The sequence below is a fragment of the Primulina huaijiensis genome, chromosome 3 (genome assembly GCF_012295235.1).
Source record: "Primulina huaijiensis isolate GDHJ02 chromosome 3, ASM1229523v2, whole genome shotgun sequence".
Classification (NCBI taxonomy): Eukaryota; Viridiplantae; Streptophyta; class Magnoliopsida; order Lamiales; family Gesneriaceae; genus Primulina; species Primulina huaijiensis.
In genome coordinates this window covers 4,496,781-4,518,830 of record NC_133308.1, presented here as the reverse complement: position 1 = coordinate 4,518,830, position 22,050 = coordinate 4,496,781, and the positions used below count along the sequence as shown (strand labels likewise).

The 22,050-nt window shown below is 34.6% G+C and overlaps 3 protein-coding genes across 6 annotated transcripts in view; 2 read left to right on the top strand and 1 right to left on the bottom strand.

The window, feature by feature from the left end:
* The first annotated feature begins 6,455 nt into the window (after nucleotides 1-6,455).
* LOC140973229 (phenylacetaldehyde reductase-like) lies at nucleotides 6,456-13,788 on the top strand. 2 transcript variants are annotated; one of them, XR_012174599.1, is made up of 7 exons: nucleotides 6,456-6,665; nucleotides 11,745-11,914; nucleotides 12,305-12,496; nucleotides 12,734-12,896; nucleotides 13,154-13,340; nucleotides 13,427-13,671; nucleotides 13,739-13,788. XR_012174599.1 is itself a non-coding variant. In XM_073435877.1 (6 exons), exons 1-6 carry the CDS (start codon nucleotides 6,560-6,562, stop codon nucleotides 13,572-13,574), a joined length of 966 nt encoding a protein of 321 aa, XP_073291978.1. In that variant the 5' UTR covers nucleotides 6,456-6,559; the 3' UTR covers nucleotides 13,575-13,788. The 2 variants fall into 2 exon arrangements, 1 of the variants encoding a protein (XP_073291978.1); XM_073435877.1 differs by having other exon boundaries at nucleotides 13,427-13,788.
* Nucleotides 13,789-14,590: 802 nt separating this feature from the next.
* Nucleotides 14,591-14,899, top strand: LOC140971991 (photosystem II 5 kDa protein, chloroplastic-like). Its single transcript, XM_073434462.1, has one exon. The coding sequence runs from the start codon at nucleotides 14,591-14,593 to the stop codon at nucleotides 14,897-14,899; it is 309 nt and encodes a 102-aa protein (XP_073290563.1).
* Nucleotides 14,900-15,499: 600 nt separating this feature from the next.
* LOC140973228 (calcium-dependent protein kinase 8-like) overlaps nucleotides 15,500-22,050 on the bottom strand; it is a 9,328-nt gene continuing 2,777 nt past the window's right edge. For all 3 annotated transcript variants that reach the window (XM_073435875.1, XM_073435874.1, XM_073435876.1), the window contains 7 exons: nucleotides 18,269-18,392; nucleotides 18,010-18,153; nucleotides 17,090-17,242; nucleotides 16,871-16,986; nucleotides 16,587-16,754; nucleotides 16,236-16,466; nucleotides 15,500-16,015 (listed from right to left, as the gene is read on the bottom strand). In XM_073435875.1, coding sequence (XP_073291976.1) covers nucleotides 15,860-16,015; nucleotides 16,236-16,466; nucleotides 16,587-16,754; nucleotides 16,871-16,986; nucleotides 17,090-17,242; nucleotides 18,010-18,153; nucleotides 18,269-18,392 — 1,092 coding nt within the window. In that variant the 3' untranslated portion in view covers nucleotides 15,500-15,859. The remainder of the gene's footprint in view (nucleotides 16,016-16,235; nucleotides 16,467-16,586; nucleotides 16,755-16,870; nucleotides 16,987-17,089; nucleotides 17,243-18,009; nucleotides 18,154-18,268; nucleotides 18,393-22,050) is intronic.

The following is a 22,050-nucleotide window of genomic DNA, read 5'->3' as shown; positions in this document are numbered from 1 at the left end:
GGGGTCAAAGCTCTTCAGAAACCACACAATCATTCGCAAGGGGTAAGACAACTATTTGGAAACAACACCTTGTTTCATGATTGGATTTCATGAAAGGGTGCAAATTAATACAAATAAGAATTGCTTAATCAAAAGCTAAGTTTCTTGTAGAAAGCAGGCCGATTCTAGCCAATTCATGTGCAATTTGATTGGTAATTATAGAGCAGTGTTGAGTTTGATCTTTACATACACAGTATAGGTATAATTATGGTCCACTTCAAGTATATATTATTGTAAGCCATTATTTTTTTAAGAAATTTACTGTCTTGTATTTCCTTTACCTGTGCCTCTATGTTGTGGATTGTAACTATTTGGGTGAAGCAACCCAAATAAAATAATGATATTTCCTTATATTTTGTCAAGATGGATGAATTGATATATCAGGAATTATTCAGTTTGAGAACATTTCAATTCATTGATTAAATATTGGTCTTTGTGTTGGGTTTGGGGGAATAATTTATTGAAATTTGATATTTACTGTTTTAATTATATAATATGAAAAGTTTCACTAGTTGATTAGTTTTATCAAAGGTGAACAAATGGTTCTATGTACTTTAATAATCATTTATTAATAGCATCACGGGGTGTATCATCATTTAAAGTCTTTGGAATTGTTTAAGTTTTTATTTTTAATAAGCATGTGATAGTTAAGTGGATTGATTACTACTTCAAAATAATAATTTTTTTCAGTATCTAATAGGTTGGTTTCTCTAATAGAAGTTCAAGGTGGCAAGAAGAAAAATATGTTTTCATTTTTTAAACCAAAAGATAATACATCAACTAGAGAAGATATATTATTCTCCAACTAATGTCGAGATCTCAAACCATGATGACTAACTTACCGCTAAGTATCAAATGGTTGAAAGTGATGTTAGTGTTTATGTTCGATTAGATCTGGTTATGCATACTCCACTATGGCAATGTCCTATCAATGAAAGAGATGCAATCAGACGAGCTTTATCTTAAGGGGACATATCAACCTGTTATGAAGTATCTGCTAACCAAATTAAGATAACAATACCGACGATAATGTTGGTTTGAGCAGTTTCCTTGGTTGGAGTACTTTCCTAATAAATATGTGGCATTTTGCTTCCCATGTTTCATTTTCCAGAGAAAGGAGTTTGTTATTCTACATTTACAGTTAATGGTTTTCAAAGTTGGAAAAAGAGTTAATAATGAGAAGAGATATGCTTTATTGATGCATGTGAGAGGTCCCACTTCACCACATAACAATGCAGTTCAATCTATGTGTTTTGATGAATGTAAGTGATTACATCGATAAAGTGATGAATGCACAAATATCAGGATAATCGAAGAAGAACCGATCGAGGCTTAAGACCACGATTGAAAGCATTCATTGGCTTTGTTTGCAAGGATGTGCGTAGAGAGGGCATGAAGAATCTCCATTTTCCATCAATCAAAGTCATCTTATACAGATGATAAATCATATAAGAAAAATAGATGTTATCATTAATAATGTTGTTTTAGAAAAAACATCAAGAAATGCAAAATATATGTCACCAGATATTCAAAAATATATTTTGTATATTCTTGCTGAGAGAGTGTGAGAAAGAAAATAGTGAGGATGTTGGAAGTACAAAATTTTGTATTTTGGTTGATAAGGCTAAACACATATCACACAAAGAGAAAATGATTATTCTGTTGAGATTTGTTGATCGTGAAAGTTTCTTAATATAGTGTTTCTTTGATATAGTGCACGTTGTTGATACCGCTATGATTACACTAAAAAAAGAAATAATGTGCTTGGTCGAGATGAGTTGCACATCAAAGATATTCGAAGTTAAGGATACGATGGAGCTAGCAGTATGCGTGGCTCATGGAACGGGCTACAAGTCCTTTTTCTAAAGGATTCTCCACTAGAATATTATGTACATTGTTTTGCACATAGACTTCAATTGGCATTGGTAGTGGCTGTTGAAAAGGAGAGTAATATCTGTCTCTTTAAAAAAAATTGACTTCTATTTGTAATCTCATTAAGACATCTCCAAAACATCACACTAAGTTTCAATCTGACCAAGCTATTGAAATTGCAAATATGATAGTAACTGGTATTCGCAAGACATGTATTGGCCTTAATCAGATTGGTACTTTTTAGCGAGCTGGCAAGACGCGTTGGAGTTCTCATTTTGAGTCAATTTGCAGTATGATATATATGTACAACTTTTTTATTATCGTGCTTGAGTACAATATGGAAGAAGCATATTCAAATTCTATACAAGAAGAAGCTACGGGTTCTTTGATTGCATTGAGATCATTTGATTTTGTGTTTATATTATATTAGATGCGCAAAATTATGGGAATAATTGATTTGTTTTGTTGAGCTTTGCAAGAAAAATATTTAGACATTTTAAATGCAATAGATTTTATCTCAACTACAAAAGTTTTACTTAATACTTTGATAGCAGAATATTATTATATTTTTCTAATAATTGTGAAATCAGTTTTTGAAAATAATGGCATTGAGATACCAGATATGAATGTTTGTTATAGATCTGCTACAAGACGTTCGAGCTATGAAAGAGATTATATTACATTCGAGCATCATTACTGCTTTGATGTATTTCATGCTTCAACATATTTTCAAATGGAAGAACTCAATAACAGATTCAATGGGGTTGTAGAACTTCTTAGACTTAGCTCTGCCTTGGAACATCGAGACAACTTTAAGTTGTTTTATGCTGATGATATTTACAATCTTCCAGAGAAATTCTATCCCGATGATTTCAATGGACAAGAACTACATTATTTGATAAGGCAGTTGGAGCATTATAAGCTTGATATAATTCATCATGAAATGTTTCAGAATATCTCTACCATTTCTGAATTATGTCGACAATTAGTAGAAAATGAAAAGACACAACATTATCGTTTAATTTACAGATTGATTCATCTTGTTTTAACGATTTATGTTTCTACTGCAGCAACGGAACGATCAATTTCAGCTATGAGATTTCTAAAAACTTCTCCCCGGAATAAGATGGAAGAAGATTTCTTGGCAGATTCTATGATTGTCTATATTGAAAAAGAGTTTACCGCAAAAACCGATACTTATTCAATAGTTGATTAATTCTATTCTATGAAAAACAGTAGAACACGACTTCAGTAGTTTATATCTTGTTCATATCAATATGTACTTTTTACAGTTACCATTAAATATTTGATTGTGTTATAAGATTTTAATTAGTCTTTTGTCATATTTTGAATTTTAAGATTTAATTTGTATTATTTTATTTTTTATCAATCACATAGCACATGATCAAAAAATTTACTAGTTACACCCTGGTCACTAATCTATTTTCGTGAGAAGGGTCAACCCGATTCATGCATAAAATAAAAAGTAATATTTTTAGCATAAAAATAATATTTTTCATGAATTAGGTCGTGTTGAAAAACCTATCTCACAAAATTGACATGTGGGTAAGACGGTCTCATGAATATATATTACTGAGAAAGATCGATCTTGTCAATATTTAAAATGCAAAGTAATATTTTTGGTACAAACAAGAATATTTTTTCATGGAACAAGTCATGTTAGAGATTCGTCTCATAAATTTAACTCATGAGATGATTTCATGGGAATTTTTGTGGGGCATAAATAAATATAAGTTCTAAGTTTTTTACGGATAAAATCAATTGTAAAATATTAATTCGTCAAGATATATAAATCTTATATATTGTGTTCGAATATAAATAACCCTAAGTTTCAATTAAAAAAACTAACATCGTTGAGTTGTTTTGGGGTCTAGATTTATCTATTATGTATTTACAGGTTTCTAATCACTAGACAAGTCAAATCGCTCAGCATAGTATCATGAGCTCAAGCTGCAGACAAAAAGTTCATCACTTATCTGTTTCAAGTCGGGCCAGTCTGTCGAATATATGTTCAAAGTCTGACCATACAAATCTAAATAGTAAGATATTAACAGATAAAGATGTATACTCCAAGTCAATAAGATATTTACAGATCAAGATGGATACTTAAAGTCAATACTTTCAATGGCTATCAGATAAAGTAACAAGCATGGTATCATACCAACTTTAAATTGACAAAAATGTTTTCTAAAATGTCATGGAGTCAATCAACTTGCTAAAGCTAAGATTTGAAGCCGTAAAAAGCAAAGAAGCATTAAATGAAGATCAAGAGAGATTGACAATTTCATTTTATCGGGAGCTAGTACAGATGATCGCTGAAATGTTTTCCTTCCATTGAAGATTTTCAAATATAAATATGCAAATTCACAAAGAGACAACGATTCAATTGACTGATGCAAGCTTTCAATATGCAAGACTTAGATCACACTTATTCTTTTAACATCAAGATGCTCACTTAACACACACATATCAGTTTACATCAGATCTTCTAAAGATCATTTTGTGCTACCCCACCAACTCCAACCATCAAAGCTAATTATCTTGCTAATTGTTATTGTATTACATATACACTCTATCACCAAATCTAACCGGATCGTTTTTCGCAAATCTTTTGAAGTGGTCCAATTAAACCTAGAAGTTCAAGAAATATTTTTAACAGCTAATAACTATTAAAACAAGTTTAAGTTTTTTAAAAAATTTAAAAAAGTTCATTCACACTCTTTCTAAACTCTTTTCCAATCATAACATATTTTAATGAAAATATCTCAACCGAATACAAAAACATGAACTTTTTCGTTAATGTGCACTAGAAAGATATTATAAAATGAGATTGATAAATGCTGCAATTTAGTGATATTTGATTTAACTAAATGATATCCTTCCAAAATTAAAAGGATTTGATGAGATCTGAATTCTTAATTATATTATATGAGAAATATATGAGTATTACATTTTATTAAATGATTTTTTATTTTTATCATATCATAGTCGAAAACATATGAGGATTAAATATTATTAACAAATAATGGATTTTAAAAAAATAAGTAAAACAAAAAAATAGAAATAATATTATTTTTAAATATCAAATCCAATTCTTCAATCAAATATACCAAAATATCGAAATAATATATAAATTTTTTAAAATAATAAAGTAATAAAAAACTATAATGTGTTTTTGGTATAAACGGTATATACCAATATCGTACTGAAATCTCGTTATCCCGTGAATTTTCGGTACAATATTAACACACGATTTTTATACCGTAATTTTTCGATACAATATATATCATATAATTTTCAATACAGTATCGTATGACCGAAAAATTAAACCAACATAGGGTTGATGTTTTTGAATTTTCGTTCTCAAATATACTGGACTGATATCATTATTCGGTACACAGCAAGCAACGATCTTTATCCGCACAAAAATTTGTATTGTTGTTGCGCTGTCTTCTTTCACCATGTTTCCATTTTTAACTCTTTAGCACGAGTTTGTATTATTTTAAGTATTTGACAAATGTTTTATTGTTTTAATTGCAATTCGATGCATTTTATTTTCCGATTTGGAAGTGTAGTTATATTTTAGAGTAGGTCTCTTGTGAGACGGTTCACGAATTTTTATCTGTGAGACGGTCAACCCTACCGATATTCACAATAAAAAGTAATATTCTTAGCATAAAAAGTAATATTCTTTCATGGATGACTCAAATAAGATATATGTCTCACAAAATACGATCCGTGAGACCGTCTCACACAAGTTTTGTCCACATTTTAAATTTGAATAATCATCTCATTTAGTTCTGTTTAAGTGGTATTATAAAAAGAAATTTAATTTTTTTTTACATTTTATCTGGATTATATTTTAAAGATCATTAATTATATATGTACATAAATATATATTTTAAAAATATCATAATCAACCTTCGTAGAAAAATATCACAATCAAACAATATATTATCCATTATTGTTAATAAAAAATAATATAAATTTATGTATTAAAATACATTTATTATTTAAATTATTCGTTTAAATGAATTTTATTATAAGTTGGTCAGTAATATATTATATATATACATTATATAATAATACATCAATTTCTTAAAATAAATATCTTGATCTTATAGAGGGGGATTAACAGGAAGATCAAATCCGAAAAACAAATAAAAATAGAAGGACCAGTTCGGGATAATTGGAAAATGGAGAACTAAATCAGGAACGTTACATAAAATAGTAGACTTTTGTGAGACGATATCATAGATCTTTATTCGTGAGATGAGTCAACTCTGTTCATATTTATAACAAAAAAATAATATTTTTATATAAAAAAATTGACTAATGAGATCTTCTCGCAAGAATTTTTATGTACATTAAAAAAAAGGGATAAATTAAGAATTATCTGAATAAAAATTATTACAAGAACACATTTTAATAAATTTTAAAAATAGTTAAATGATTTGCTAATCATAATTTAAAGATTTTTAAAAAATTATTATTGGGAACACAAATGATTGAATGCATGACAGCTGTTAAAAATGGTATCAACAAAAAAATAAAAATAAAAATTGATTGATCGTAACATAAACAATAAAGAAATCAGGCATCCGTTGAGAAGAACGAAGATTTAGAGATGAAGACTGTGTGTGTTACAGGAGCATCTGGATACATAGCTTCGTGGCTTGTCAAATTCTTGTTGCAGCGAGGTTACACTGTCAAAGCATCTGTCAGGGATCCCAGTTCTGTAACTTTCGATTTTTCCCCTTATTATTAATTTTTTTGGCGATTTTGTGTGTCTTGCATCGTTTGGTGATATGGGCTTTGATTCTTACTTGGTTTAGTGTTGTATTTCTGATTTTTTGAGTTGAAAGTTTCTGGATTTTGTGCTAAATAACTATCCGCCAACTTCAAGAAAATATGGGTTTACATTTTTCTTTTTTTCTTTTCTTTTTTTTTTTCTGCTTTATATTTGTCCTGTGTTTTCGTAGAAACTAAGGCGATGTTGGATAAGTATATCTTATAGATTGTTGATTTATTGTGTCGAGCTAAGTCATTTTAGTGAATCATGCGGGATTTTTCCTGTTGAAGCGTTCATAAGTCCTTTTTGGTGCAACTGTTGAGAAGACAGATTGGGGCCGGGGGCAGACCCAAGAAAATCCTTTGAGTGGAAGCGAGAGGAGTGTGTTGTTGGATTAATTATATTTATATGGGCTGATATGTGAATAATTATGCGTTGTGGGTTGTCTATTAAGTTAAGCTCAAAATAAAATGATCAAATAAGATTTTGGGTTATTGGGCTTTAATGTATCTAATAGGTTGTGTGCTTTTAATGTGTAGAGACATAAGTGTAATTTCTGTTTTTATGATGAGCTAAAACAGAAATATCAGAAGATAATGATAAACATTATCTATATATATGGTTATGGTCTCCAGATCACGCTCTATCACGTTCATGATTTTCTTCCTCATTAAGAAAATATTTTAGAAGAGAAAACTAAAGGTTTCTTTCAAGGAAGAACGCGTAGATCTGGAAGATCAAGACATGTTTTAAAAAATTCAGGATTATAGTTTCAGGTACGTTTCCGCTTAAGTTTTCATTCAAATTCTTAATGATTTAGCATAATGGATTCTGCGGTTTATGGGTTTTCTCCAACAAGTGGTATCAGAGCCACTCATGCTTGAATAGTTGAGATTTGTTTAAAGTTTTGGATATTATTTGGATCCAGATCTGGAAAATAAAATTTGTTTAAAACTTTATTGATATGATTTCAGATCTGGAAAATATTTTGATATGGCTTCAGATCTGGAAAATATTTTGGTTGAAAACCAAATCTTTTAAAGTTTTAGTTTTGGTAAAAAGATTTGGTTGAAAATATTAAGGATTTGGTATAAGATTTCGATTTTCCTTCCAGTTTTGTTCAACAAAATATTTTAGCGGAAACAGAACGCTTAAGTACACTATGTTGGGTTCGCCCACCGTTAATGGTGTTGATGAAAGACGAAACAAAACGCTTAAGGACATGGTGAGGAGTATGATCAGTCATTCTACCTTACTAGAATCACTCTGGGGAGAAGCACTAAAGACCGCAGCATATATCTTTAACAGGGTTCCAACTAAGGCAGCGACCAAAACCCCTTATGAACTTTGGACAGGTAAAAAGCCTAGTCTTAAGCATCTGCACGTTTGGGGATGTCCAGCTGAGACAAGGCCTTACAAGCCTAATGAAAAGAAACTGGACTCAAGGATGGTTAGTTGTTATTTTATTGGATAATCTGAAAGATCAAGTGGGTACAAGTTTTATGATCTCACAAGTAAGTCTTTTGAGTCAGGAAATGCCCTGTTCTTTGAGGATATTGAGTTTGCGGGGGAGATAAAGTAAAGGATATCGTCTTTGAAGAGGAATATGTAAATATTCCCACAGGTGTCTTGGAATTTGATCAAAATCACAATTCTCACTTTGACCAAGACACAATACATGAAGATAATATTAGATATCCTCCCATTCCAGATGAACAAACTCAAGCACTTCCAGAACCTATGCCATTAAGGAGATCCATTAGAGAGCGGAGAAATGCAGTGCCAGATGAATACATTGTATTTCTTCAAGAACATGGGGCAGACATTGGGCTGATGGAGGACGATTTCGTCAAGCCATAGGAAGTTCTAACTCTCAGAAGTGGAATGATGTCATGAATGAGGAGATAAAGTCCATGATGGACAATGAAGTATGAGATCATGTCCCATTGCTTAAAGGTACGAAGCCCATTGGTTTAAAACCAAAAGGGATTCGAAAGGCAATGTGGAAATATATAAGGCTCGTCTTGTCGCTAAAGGCTTTACACAGAAAGAAGGCATTGACTATAAAGAGACTTTCTCTCCAGTTTCTTCGAAAAACTCTTTAAGGATTATAATGGCTTTGGTGGCGCATTTCGATCAGATAGATGTAAAGACTGCGTTTCTAAATGGTGACATTGATGAAACAATTTATATGGTGCAGCCAGAAAATTTTGTGTCCAAAGACACAAATAATATGGTTTACAAATTAAAGAAATCCATATATGGGCTCAAGCAGACATCTTCACAATGGTATTTCAAATTTCATCAAGTGATCATCTCGTTTAATTTTGAGATGAATTTGGTCGATTATTGTGTGTACCATAAGTTCAGTGAGAGTAAGCATATTTTTCTGGTTTTATATCTTGATGACATTCTACTCGCTAACAAAGATATAGAGTTGTTGCATGACACCAAGAGATTTCTAGCTAATAATTTTGAGATGAAAGATCTTGGTGATGCATCTTTTGTATTGGATATTCAGATACATCGGGATCGTTCTCGAGGTGTTCTTGGATTATCTCAGAAAGGCTATATTGAGAAAGTTCTCAAGCGTATGAGAAGCAAGATTGTAAACCAACGGATACCCCTGTAGTTAAGAGAGACAAATTTAGTCTCAAACAATGCACAAAAAATGATTTTGAGGAAAAAGAAATCCAGAAGATTCCATATGCATTTGTAGTGGGGAGTCTGATGTATGCTCAGGTTTGTACACGTCCAGATATTGCGTACGTGACAGGAATGTTGAGACGATATTTAAGTAATTCGGGAGTGGAACATTGGAAAGCAGTCAAAAGGGTTTTACGGTACCTACAGAGAACAAAAGATTACATGCTCATATAACGGAGGTTGGATCAACTTGATATCATTGGGTATACTGACTCCGATTTTGCTGGATGCCAAGATTGTATGAAATATACGTCGGGCTACATTTATCTCTTTGCTGAAGGTGCCATTTCCTGGTAGGGTGCTAAACAGTCACTTATAGCCTCTTCCACCATGGCAGCTGAGTTTGTAGCGTGTTATGAGGCATCAATCATGGAATATGGCTTCAAAATTGTCACGGGACTGCACATTGTTGATGGCATTGAAAGGCCACTAAGGAGGACCAGTTGGAAATAGGCATTTTACGGTCACATTGCATGAAATTTCCATGCTACACATCTACTTCATGATCCATGTCATTCAGTTGTGTTGGCATACGTGACCATTGATGGGTCCTGTTACCTTGAGTGTAACGAAAACTGCTTTGATCCTATGTTGATGTGATTGAAGGACCAAATTGGTTATATATACGTTTCGGAATGACAACAATTTTGAGGTTATTTTCACAAACATAATTATAAGGTTGCAAATATAGTTCAAGTAAGAGATTGTTGGATCAATTTTATTTATATGGGCTTATATGTGAATTATTATGCGTTGTGGGTTTTCTATTAAGTTAAGCCCAAAATAAAGTGATCAACTAAGGTTTCGGGTTATTGGGATTTAATGTATCTAATAGGTTGTGCACCTTTAATATGTAGAGACATAAGTGTAATTTCTGTTTTTATGATGGGTTAAAACAGAAATATCGGAAGATAATGATAAGCATTATCTATATATATGGGTCATGGTCCCCAGATCACGCTCTATGACGTTCTCTATTCTCTTCCTCATTAAGAAAATAGTTTAGAAAAGAAAATTAAAGGTTTCTCTCAAGGAAAGAGTGCGTAGATCTGGAAGATCAAGACACGTTCTAAAGAATTCAGAATTATGGCTTCAGGTACGCTTACGCTTAAATTTTCAGTCAAATTCTTAATGATTTAGCATGATGGATTATGCAGTTTATGGGTTTTCTCCAACAAGTATGAGGCGAAATATGGGGTTTTAAAACAAGCTTTTTTTCAATGAGGGAAACCGCTCCCTCGTTCTCCTCTGGGTTCGCCCTGATTGCCGTGTAGTGACACTAAATGAAGAACCTTGGATAGATCTTTAAGTTGAACGCAAGACTATTCTCTTGTATATTTGTATTATACTTTATTCTACAAGGGTATGTTTGGTGTGAGTGATAAGTCAAGGATAGATTATTAATCTCATGTTTGTCTCATTTTTTATGGACCCAATTAATCAAGAAGCTCATGATAAAAAAAAAACCTATTTGGTTGAAAAGATATCCCATTGTTTTGGAGGGATTGACAATCTAATTCCTAAAATATAACATAAATTACCATTTTGCCTACAAAAAATCAACATGAGAGATCTACAATTTTGGATTTTATTCTTTGATGGTTTATTTTTTTTTTATTTGCATAAACATCACATAAATAATTTCATGATGAAACTAAATAAAATTTAAAAAAAATAGAGAAAAAAATAATTAGAAATCAATATTAAAAATGAGATAAAATGCAAAATCATATTAATTTTTATTAAAAAAATAAATTATCAAATAAATACATAATTTATAATTTAAAATTTTATAAAATATTTATTTATTAACAAAACACATGATTTTGAAAGCATTGCTACAAATATCATTTTATATACCAAATTATCATCAATGCTAGTTTAGGGTATTTTTGTCTTAACAACAAAAAATGTAAAATTTATCATACTCATTAAAATCTTACCAAACAAAACATGCTTTATCACAACACATTATATATCCTTACCTTGAGTTTTGTCATCAATCCAATTAGTTATCCTATCCTACACACCAAACATAGCCTAAGTAAATAAGTTTTGCCTTACCTGCACTCATGTGTTAATTAGGATAGCTTCGATGCTAAGGTAGATCCAATGGCCAGGGGCACATTTTTTCATGTGATGTAAGGATTGGTCTACCCCAAGGGTAGCATCTATTATCCGTCCATAAGACACACTTACAAGTTAATGTCACAATTTGTGAAAAGTGAAGAAGTCGAGCTGTATTTTTAATCTGTTATAGTTGCATCAGAATCTTGCTGTTGATGACATATTGACATTCTGGAATGATCTGCAGATGATCCTAATAAAACACAGCACTTATTAGCACTTGACGGGGCCAAGGAGAGACTTGAATTGATAAAAGCAAATCTACTGGAAGAAGGGTCTTTTGATGCCATCGTTGATGGATGTGATGGCGTTTTTCATACCGCGTCTCCTTTTTACCATGGAGTCACAGATCCACAGGTTACTGCCCCTTCTATTTTTTCATTCACTTGGTGTGGCCGTTTATGAAAGAATATGCACTACTCAGGTGAAACCAAAGAAAAATAGGATTCCATGATTATGGAAGCATTAGAGGTATCAAAATGGCCACATAATTGTGGAACCATATTTTATTAAAAGAAGTCCTAGAATTAAGAGGAAAATCAAAGATGGGAAGTTTCCTTGATTGTCACTTGAATGGTACATAAAAAATTTATGGTCTGATAGAATAAAACATAAATAAAGCTAGTGTTGGTCAGATTTAATTTTATATCTTACAGTTTTTTTCCAACATATTTACTACTACCTATCAGCTGACTTCATTGTGTTCAGCTAGCATTTGCATATTAATTCAGCTTTCACTTCCATCAGGCAGAATTGATTGATCCTGCACTAAAAGGGACACTCAATGTGCTTCGCGCATGCGCTAAAGCGCCATCAGTTAAAAGGGTTGTTTTAACATCTTCTATGGCTGCCGTTGCTTTCAATAGTAAACCTCGATCGCCGGAAGTGGTAATCGATGAGACATGGTGGTCTGACCCAGAATTTTGCAGGCAAGCGCAGGTGAATCTTTACTTTCTATATTTGTTGTGAGAGGCCTCGATCGTGTTAGTAAGGATCTAGCATTGTTACCTTTTTTGTTTCAGTCACTAGAACTATGTCCCTGTTTTAATCGAAACTTTGAAACGAAATGTGATTCTTTGCATTCATGTTTATAACTTAGTGTGTGACGATCTTGTTTTTCGGAAGCTAAGTAAATTGACTTTCTTATCACCTTCTTTGGTCATTTCGTTTCTATAGCAATGGTATGTTCTTTCAAAGACTTTGGCTGAGGATGCTGCCTGGAAATTTGTGAAAGAAAAGGGAATTGATATGGTTACCATAAACCCAGCTATGGTAATTGGTCCACTATTGCAGCCAACCCTGAACACAAGTTCTGCTGCGATCTTGAGCTTGATAAATGGTATTTTTTTTCCTTCTCTCTTTTTGAATTATGCCACCGATACAGAGACATCTACCAATTCATGATGGCTAAAAGTCAAGGACGAAAAATAGAGCATTGCCTAAAGTGCTAAACATGGATGTAAGACCACTGCCTTTACAAAATCCAAGATAAAGTAACATTAGGACCTAAGCAACACCATGAAAACCAAAATCAAATTCTTGTTCCTAAACACAACCTTTTGATTTTATACTCTCTGTCTGTCTTTGAATGTGCAGGTGCAGATACATACCCAAATGTTACCTTTGGATGGGTAAATGTCGAAGATGTTGCAAATGCACACATTCTGGCATTTGAAAACCCTTTGGCCAGTGGAAGATATTGCATGGTGGAGAATGTCGCACACTACTCAGATATTGTGGAAATATTGCGTGAGCTGTACCCAACCTTCCACCTTCCTGAAAAGTGAGTCTTGCTTGTTTTACATACGTTTTTTTTGGTATTTGAACAATATACGATGACATGATTCTTTATTTTTTGCTTCGATGCAGGTGTGCTGATGACAAACCATTTCCGCCCAAGTACCAGGTCTCAAAAGAGAGAGTTAAAGGCTTAGGCATTGAGTTAATTTCTTTTAAAGATAGCATCAAGGAAACCGTGGAAAGCTTGAAGATGAAGAATTTCTTTAATGCTGTTTGATTTGATTGCTCTGTGCATGTTCTATCGAGAAAACATGGTAAACCTTTACACAACCATTTGTACAATAAACGGAACACAAACTTGTGTCGCCTTAACTGTGGCTTAAACTGGAAATTCTGTTAAAAAAAAAAAAAAAGAAAAGAGAGAGAGAGAAGCATGTCGAGATGACGTTTCTAGACCGTTCTTGAATTGAAAACCTGTGGAGGTTCACATATATTTCTACCTGTCTGTACGATTTTTCATCCCATCAAAGACTTGTTTTTTTATTTAAAAAAAAGGGTAAAGGGATTACAAAGGCTTTGCTTTGTTCAATGGAAAGGGAAGATCACTTTTCTTGTTTAACTTAATTATAATGAAATTCTATCGTTCTCGTCACCCTCTCAGTCACCGAGTGCATTCGACCGGTATGCTAGTTCTTGATTCTTAAAAAATCCTCTCGCCGACTCAATCAGTCCTCAAGTCTCTATTCAATTTCACTATTCATTTATCTATTTTTCGATGTTTATCGAGTCCGTATATTCTTCTTGATGATGAAAACGTTTTCAATCCAAAATATTATCCTACATTTTACTTACGTTTACAGTATTCAAGATAATTTTGTATGTTTCGATTTTCCATTGATGTTCATTGAGATAACTGAAAAATTCAAACTAAGAAATACCAAATCTTATACCTTTTAGATTTTATCATCAAAATATCTTAATGCACATGTGGAAAAATGTTTTCTTGATTAAGAAAAAAATTGGAAATTTTAAGGATAAAACAAAAGGGCATTTGTGGACACTAAAATGAAAAATCGAAGCCACCTTGGACTCTTAGAACCACAGATATTTTCTTCTACAGATAGAGATCCACACATGGCACCACACAATTGGAAGCACTTATCAATTCAAGATAAGAAAATGGATCACAATTGTATGAATCACTAATATTATAGTGTAGTGTGTAATATCCATTGGCACACTCCATTTTTAACTACCAACCAAGACCACACTCATCCCATCTGTAGCATTGCAATGGCTTCCATGACTATGACAGCCTCTTTCTTGGGTGGCTCCGCATCCACCAAGCAGCTCCCCGCCACTCCCCGCCGTGGCACCTTCGTGGTGAGAGCCTCGAGGGAGACAGAGAAAACGGCCTCGAACGAGAATGAGGAGAGCAGCGGCACTAGGAGGGACTTGATGTTTGCTGTGGCTACGGCCGCTGCGTGCTCTGTTGCTAGAGTTGCGCTGGCGAATGAGCCGAAGTCAGGGTCTTTGGATGCCAAGAAGAAATATGCGCCTATTTGTGTCACCATGCCCACCGCCAAAATTTGCCACAAGTAAAATGCTTTACGTAGATATCTTGTTGATCCATCACCAATCGTGATTCTTGTAAAACCTATATTAATCTTGTGCTTGTTGTGTTCTTGGCATTTTTCGAGTTTTAGTTCGATGCAATGCAATGGTACCGAGAAATGTGGATAATTGAAATCTGGGAAATGAAAAACTGGGGAATTTGTCCAATAATCATTTCCAGTTTCCAATTTCCAAATATGCAGAATCCTAGGCGTTCTGCGTAGAGTAACCGAAAAAATCAAACTGATAAAACTTCAAATCTTCTCTTTGTGGATGTTTTGCCATAGCCTGGCTTCAACATCTTAAAATTGGTGACGCTTCAATCACCTCCAGGGAGAGGACTGACACGGCCTCTCCAAGATGTAATCTTCTATTTGAATTTCAGAACCACATGGACGAGGGTACATCATAGTTCTCAGAAAATTTAATGAACCAAGAAAATTCCCACCTGCTTGGGGCTCAAAATGGATCCCAGAAGATCGAAAATTCAAGTGCATAGTCTCATAAAAGTGAAGGGTTCGTTAGCACCAACTTTAGTCTGAAATTTTAATGTTCTTGCTAAGTTTGAAATACTGACAGATTGCACGATACGATAACAACAAAAATTTCAATTCTCAATTCTCCAAACAAGGGTACGTCTCTGTGGTGTGTAGACAAAGTAGAATCCAGTTGTTAATATTTTCAGATATAGCAGACAGCAGTCCGCAGTTTGCATATATACAGATAGGGTGTACATGGTTTAAAACTTCTAGATACTTAAGAATTAAACAACTCGACCTAAATACGTACAGCCAACGCACCTTAGCCTGATGATGCTAATGAGTCCTCTAGCGTATGGAGAGGAAAAATAAGCAAAAAGTAAAGAATGAAAAAGCAACGAGAAAAAATACCAGGGAACAGCCATTTTAGGATTAAATTCCCCGTTTAATTTCTGTGGTCTTTACCAGTTTATCGACCCTCGTTAGCAAAATGTACAGAACCATCCCTCATTAACTTCAAGCTAAGACTGTTGAATCTTTCACGAGAATATTGTCTTGATGCTTTTCTCCAATCAGTGCCGGCCTTCATCATTGCAGCAAATTCTTCATAACTTATACGGCCATCCTGCAAATCAAAATTATAAGAGTTCTGATAAATAATATATATGCTAACAAACAGATCCAGGAGGATCCACGAATTCAATAGTGAGGGGAGGCCAGATGGCACAGCAAAGCTGCACAAGGGGGGAAGAATGGGGCATAAAATTTCACAAAACACTCTCATTAAGGAAGAGCATATATATGTTTAAGGAAGAGCATATATACATATACATGCGTTAACGCACCTTATCTGCATCAACATCATGCATGATAGCACTGATAACTTCCTCGGTATTGGCATCACCATCATCACTCAAAGCATCTCGAAGCTCTTCAATCTCTATATATCCACTCTTATTTCGATCAAAAAAGGAAAAGGCCCTGTGTAGGTGCTCATCGTTCGCCATCTTTCTAAGATGCACAGATACAGCAACAAATTCCCCGTAGCACAAAGTTCCATCTCCATCAACATCAGCCTGTGCAATATGGTCCCCAAAGGGCAGAAAAAAGGCCAGTGATAGAATATTCAAACAACAAAACCCGTACATAAAATAAAATCAAGAATTAAAATGGGTATGATGGAATATAATTCTTACAGCTTCCATTAGAATCTGAAGATCATCATCGGGTATCTGATGACCAAGCTTTTGCAAACCAACTCTAAGTTCTCCAAGGTGAATTTTACCCTTCTTCCCTGAGTCCATCATCTCAAATGCTTCCTTAATTCCCGCCACTTCCTCCACCGACAAGTGCTCCGCCACGATCTGCATGTGCAAAACAATCCCAGGGAATGAACAAAGAAGTCTTATATTTGAAATACATTCTCCTTCTGGGGGATGGAGGGGGATCAAACAATTATGCTGGGCATGTAGTCATGTACCCTCAGAGCCTTTTTCTTGAGCTTATTCATCATAGAAAATTGTTTGAGCCTTGATTTCACAGTCTCACCCAATGATACATTTGGTGCCGTCTTCGCATTTTGTAACCAAGGATGCTCTGCATTCAAATAAACAAAAAATTGAAAATGTACTTCTACTTTGCCTTCCATTCATTATAAGCACAAAACATCAATTGTCTAATACACCCAAGAAAGTATCACCAAGAACTCGCTGAGCTGTGAGACGCCGGATGGGGTCTGGATCAAGCATTTTTTTTATGAGATCTTTTGCATTATCAGATACCTTTGGCCAAGGATCCCTTTTAAAATCAACTACAGATCTAATAATTGCTTGTGCCACTCCTTGCTCAGTTTCTGCACAGTCACATTATGCCTTCTCAGAAAATTAACTAAAAAACAACAAATGACCAGCCAATACGACTAGTGAATATACCAACTAACACAAAATCAAGCACACAATCTAACAAGTTAGGTTCTTCTGCTTCTCATATAAGTCCCTGAATCCCCTTAGCAAGGAACATGACTCCTTTTGTCAAAGGTGGTTTGAAGAAGTAGAGATAAATGCTAGGAAAATAAACAAACATTTCGAAGCATAGAATTCCACTGCAAATGCAATAAATGAGAATAAGAGGAGCAAAAAAATACCGATTTTCAAAGTCTGCCATTAGATGAATAAATTCAACACCTTGGACAAATAAACCATGAGCAAGCCACTTGCACATGTCCTTAGCTCTATTTTGGTTTATTAATATTTTCAGGTTAAATTAAGACGGCACAAAACTTTGGATTTATATCTAGAAATCAATTCTACATCACCATAAAAATTTGAATCTTTATGCTTTATATGCATAATATTCAATAACATATTAATTTCTTTAACGATTTATGTTCTGTATTTCAATTTGTACAAACACAATTGAACCGAACCAAGTGAATTTCTTGTAGCTTATAAGTCTGGCACCAACATCTAATGATTATGGTATTGCACATTATACGACAGCTTAATTAGACTCTTATATTAATTTTGAACTATAATTCACAAAGCCTTATAGCCAATACAGCATTTTCTACATTAGCTTGAGACTTGGAAACAGTAGCAGATAAAAACCACCACAACAAACCTGCCCAGAAAGGAGGAACACCGCAAAGAAGAATATAGAGGATAACTCCAGCACTCCAAACATCAACCTCTGGGCCATAATTGCGTTTTAGAACCTCCGGAGCCATGTAGTAAGGACTTCCAACAATCTCATTGAACCGCTCACCTAAAGAATGGTGAAATAAGACAATGAGAAAGGAAGAAAATGTTACCCCAGATAGACAAGAGAAAGAGGCCAAACTTCAACAAGAAAACAGATTTAGATGATGACGTTTGCATACCATGTTTGAAGAAAACAGACAACCCAAAGTCAATAGCTTTTATGGGAGCTGTTTCCTTCTTATTAGCAAAAAGAAAATTTTCTGGTTTGAGATCTCGATGTATCACTCCATGCTGGTGGCACATCTAGGCATAATTAAGAAGCAAGGAACTAGGAAATAAGTAAGATAATCATACAAATATATATGGTAGAAACTAAAAAGACAAAAAAAGAAGAAAAATATGATCATCATCTGCAATAACATAAAGGTTAAACAAAGTGAAGAAATTCAACTACAACACCTCCAAATAAGAAAAGCCTGTTAGAATTATTAGGGTTTTCTTCCATTATTGATTTATTTATTTAATTATCAGTTGTCATCTTATCTAGTTGGTTGTTAGGCAGATCCTATTTTTACTAGGTTTTTGTTTCAGTTTCTTTCTCTCTCCTGTACTATATAAGCTGCGGCTTTTCCTTCAATAAAATAAGAGAATTATATTCTTAAAACCTACATGGTATTAGAGCGCCTTTAATTCTCTTTCATGGCAGCAAACGCTGGCAATAAAGGTGTAACCTTTGGCTCAATCGGATTAACATCTGAGACAGAGGTAACCTCAGGAAATACTGCTCCTACCTCTATACACGACATGACGTCTAACTCGATTCAAATTACTGTCCATCGGTTAAATGGTCAGAATTTTCTGGAGTGGTCTCAATCAGTGAAGTTGGCAGTTGATGGACGAGGAAAACTAGGATATCTGACTGGAGAAACAGCCAGACCTGCAGAGACAGAGCCAACCTTCAAGACATGGAGGTCGGAGAACTCTCTGGTCATGGCATGGCTTCTCAATTCAATGGAACTTTCCATTGCCAAACCCCACATGTTTATGAAGACCGCGAAAGAGGTTTGGGATTCAGTCAGAGAGACCTATTCTGACTCTGAGAATTCTTCCCAGATTTTTGAGTTAAAAACAAAACTCTGGAACTTGAAACAAAATGATAGGGAGGTTACAATCTACTACAACGAGATGGTGGCCCTGTGGCAGGAGCTAGACCAACATCATGATGATGTGTGGGAGAGCAAGGAGGACTTTGCGAGGCAGAAGAAGAGGGAAGAGAATGATCGTGTCTATGTATTCTTGGCTGGAATGAGTCAAGACTTGGATGAAGTCAAGGGGAGAATACTTGGCCGAAGACCTCTTCCATCAATCAGAGAAGTTTTCTCTGAGATTCGCCAAGAAGAAAGCAGAAAAAAAGTTATGAATAACCAGGTGATACATGAGACTAATGGAGGGTCTGCGAATGATACATCTGCCCTTGTGTCCCGCGGTACTGATCCAGGATACAACCTTGACAAGAAGAAGATGTCATGGTGTGACCATTGCAAAAAGGCATGGCATACTCGTGAGACATGTTGGAAGCTTCATGGAAAGCCCGCCGACTGGAAGAAGCGTCCTGAGAGAGCCCTGCAAACTACTTCTGAACCAACACAAGGGACATCAACCAACTCTGGACAGTTTCCGTTCACTAAGGACCAGATAGATCAGCTTCTCAGGTTACTTCAACCATCGAACCCAACACCTTCCAATTGTACCCTTGCTCAAAATGGTAAAGTCCCTGGTATGTCTCTCTCGTGTTCTCAGCCTGATTGTACCTGGATCATAGATTCAGGTGCAACTGACCATATGACCGGGTCCCCTACATTTTTTTCTAACTATAAACCATGTGCAGGGAATAGGAAAGTTAGAATTGCAGATGGCTCCTTCACTCCTATTGCAGGAATAGGAGACATTAAACTGTCATCCACCATAACCCTGCTAAATGTTCTCCATGTCCCTAAATTGTCATGTAGCCTTATCTCAATAAGTAAACTAACCCGTGACCTTCAATGCCAAGTTAAATTTAATGATTCTCATTGTGACTTTCAGGATGTGGTCTCGGGGAAGATGATTGGCAATGCTAGAGAATACGGTGGTCTCTATATTCTTGATGGTGAAACCGAATCTTGTAAACTTGCTCAAGTTTTTTCCGGGTTGAAAACTACTTTTATTGATCCGAATAATGAGATTTATTTATGGCATTTCCGTTTAGGACATCCTAGTTTCCATTATATGCAACATTTGTTTCCCAAGTTATTTTTGAATAAAAATCCCTCTATATTTAAATGTGAAATTTGTGCCTTGGCAAAACATCATAGATCCTTTTATCCTCCAAGACACTATCAACCAAGCAGACCCTTCTCACTAATCCATAGTGATGTTTGGGGTCCTTCTCGTGTCACTAGCTGTTTTGGTAAAAGATGGTTTGTAACGTTCATAGATGATCATACTCGTGCATGTTGGGTGTTTTTATTGAAAGAAAAATCAGAAGTGGAGACTGTTTTTAAATACTTCAACCATATGATTAATACTCAGTTTCAAACAAATGTGCAAATGTTAAGAAATGACAATGGAGGAGAATATTTTAAGGAAATTTTAGGTCAATTTTTTAAAGAAAAAGGTATTGTTCAACAAAGTTCATGCCCTGATAGTCCACAACAGAATGGTGTGGCTGAGAGAAAAAATAGACACATTTTGGAAATAACTCGTGCACTCCTATTCACCAATAAGGTTCCTAAATACTTGTGGGGAGAAGCAGTCTTGACTGCAGTATATTTGATGAATAGGTTACCTTCTAAGGTGTTAAATTTTCAGACTCCTCTTGATAAACTTAAGGAACACTTTCCAAACTCTAAATTGTTTTCAAATCCCCTCACCTTGCGCACGTTTGGTTGTACTGTTTTTGTAAGAAATTTGGATCGAAACATGAGCAAGTTAGATCCTAAGGCAAAAAAATGTGTGTTTGTAGGGTATGGCTCTACTCAAAAGGGTTATAAGTGTTTTGATCCAATGACAAAAAAAATGTATACTTCTTTCAATGTAGCGTTTTTTGAAGATAGATCATATTTTGGGACTCATCTTCAGGGGGAGTTCAGAGGTGTTGAAGATTCGGAAATGTTAAGAGGTTCGGAAATGTTGGAAATGTTTCCTTTTACTATTTCCAACCAAAATAATAAAAATATCCTGAGTAATGACTCCTCTTCTGAACATAATAAAGGGACAACTAACACTCTAGAACAAAATGCTATAAATCTGGTTGAGGAATCGCCTATTTCTCCATCGACTCCTAACATGAATAAACCGCATAATAATGACATTGGACCTAATGGTCAAACTAATTCTCATAGTTCTCCGATTAGTAAAATCAATAATCAACAAGGAAAATTCTACGAGCAAGTCTACCAGAGAAGATTTCCAAATCAAGAAGTTAGAGACAACGTACCTCGTCATTCTCAAGCATCTGACCAAGAGCCATCTCCTGAAGGTAAGGTCTCAAACCCCCTTGATCTCCCAATTGCCCTTAGAAAAGAAAAAAGGTCTTGTGCTAAATACCCTGTATCTAACTTTGTTACCTACAATAGATTGTCCCCAAAATTCTCAACCTTTTCAGGAAATGTTTCCTCTGTACACATACCAAAAAATATACAAGAAGCCCTAGAAAGTCCTGAGTGGAAGAAAGCTGTTTATGAGGAGATTGGTGCCCTTGAGAAGAATCAGACGTGAGCAATGGAGAGTCTGCCTAAAGGAAAAACAACCGTAGGATGCAAGTGGGTTTTTACACCCAAGTTCAATGCTGATGGAAGCCTTGAGAGGTACAAGGCACGGCTGGTTGCAAAGGGATTCACTCAGACCTACGGTATTGATTATTCAGAAACATTTGCTCCAGTTGCTATGATGAATACAGTTCAGATCTTGTTGTCAATTG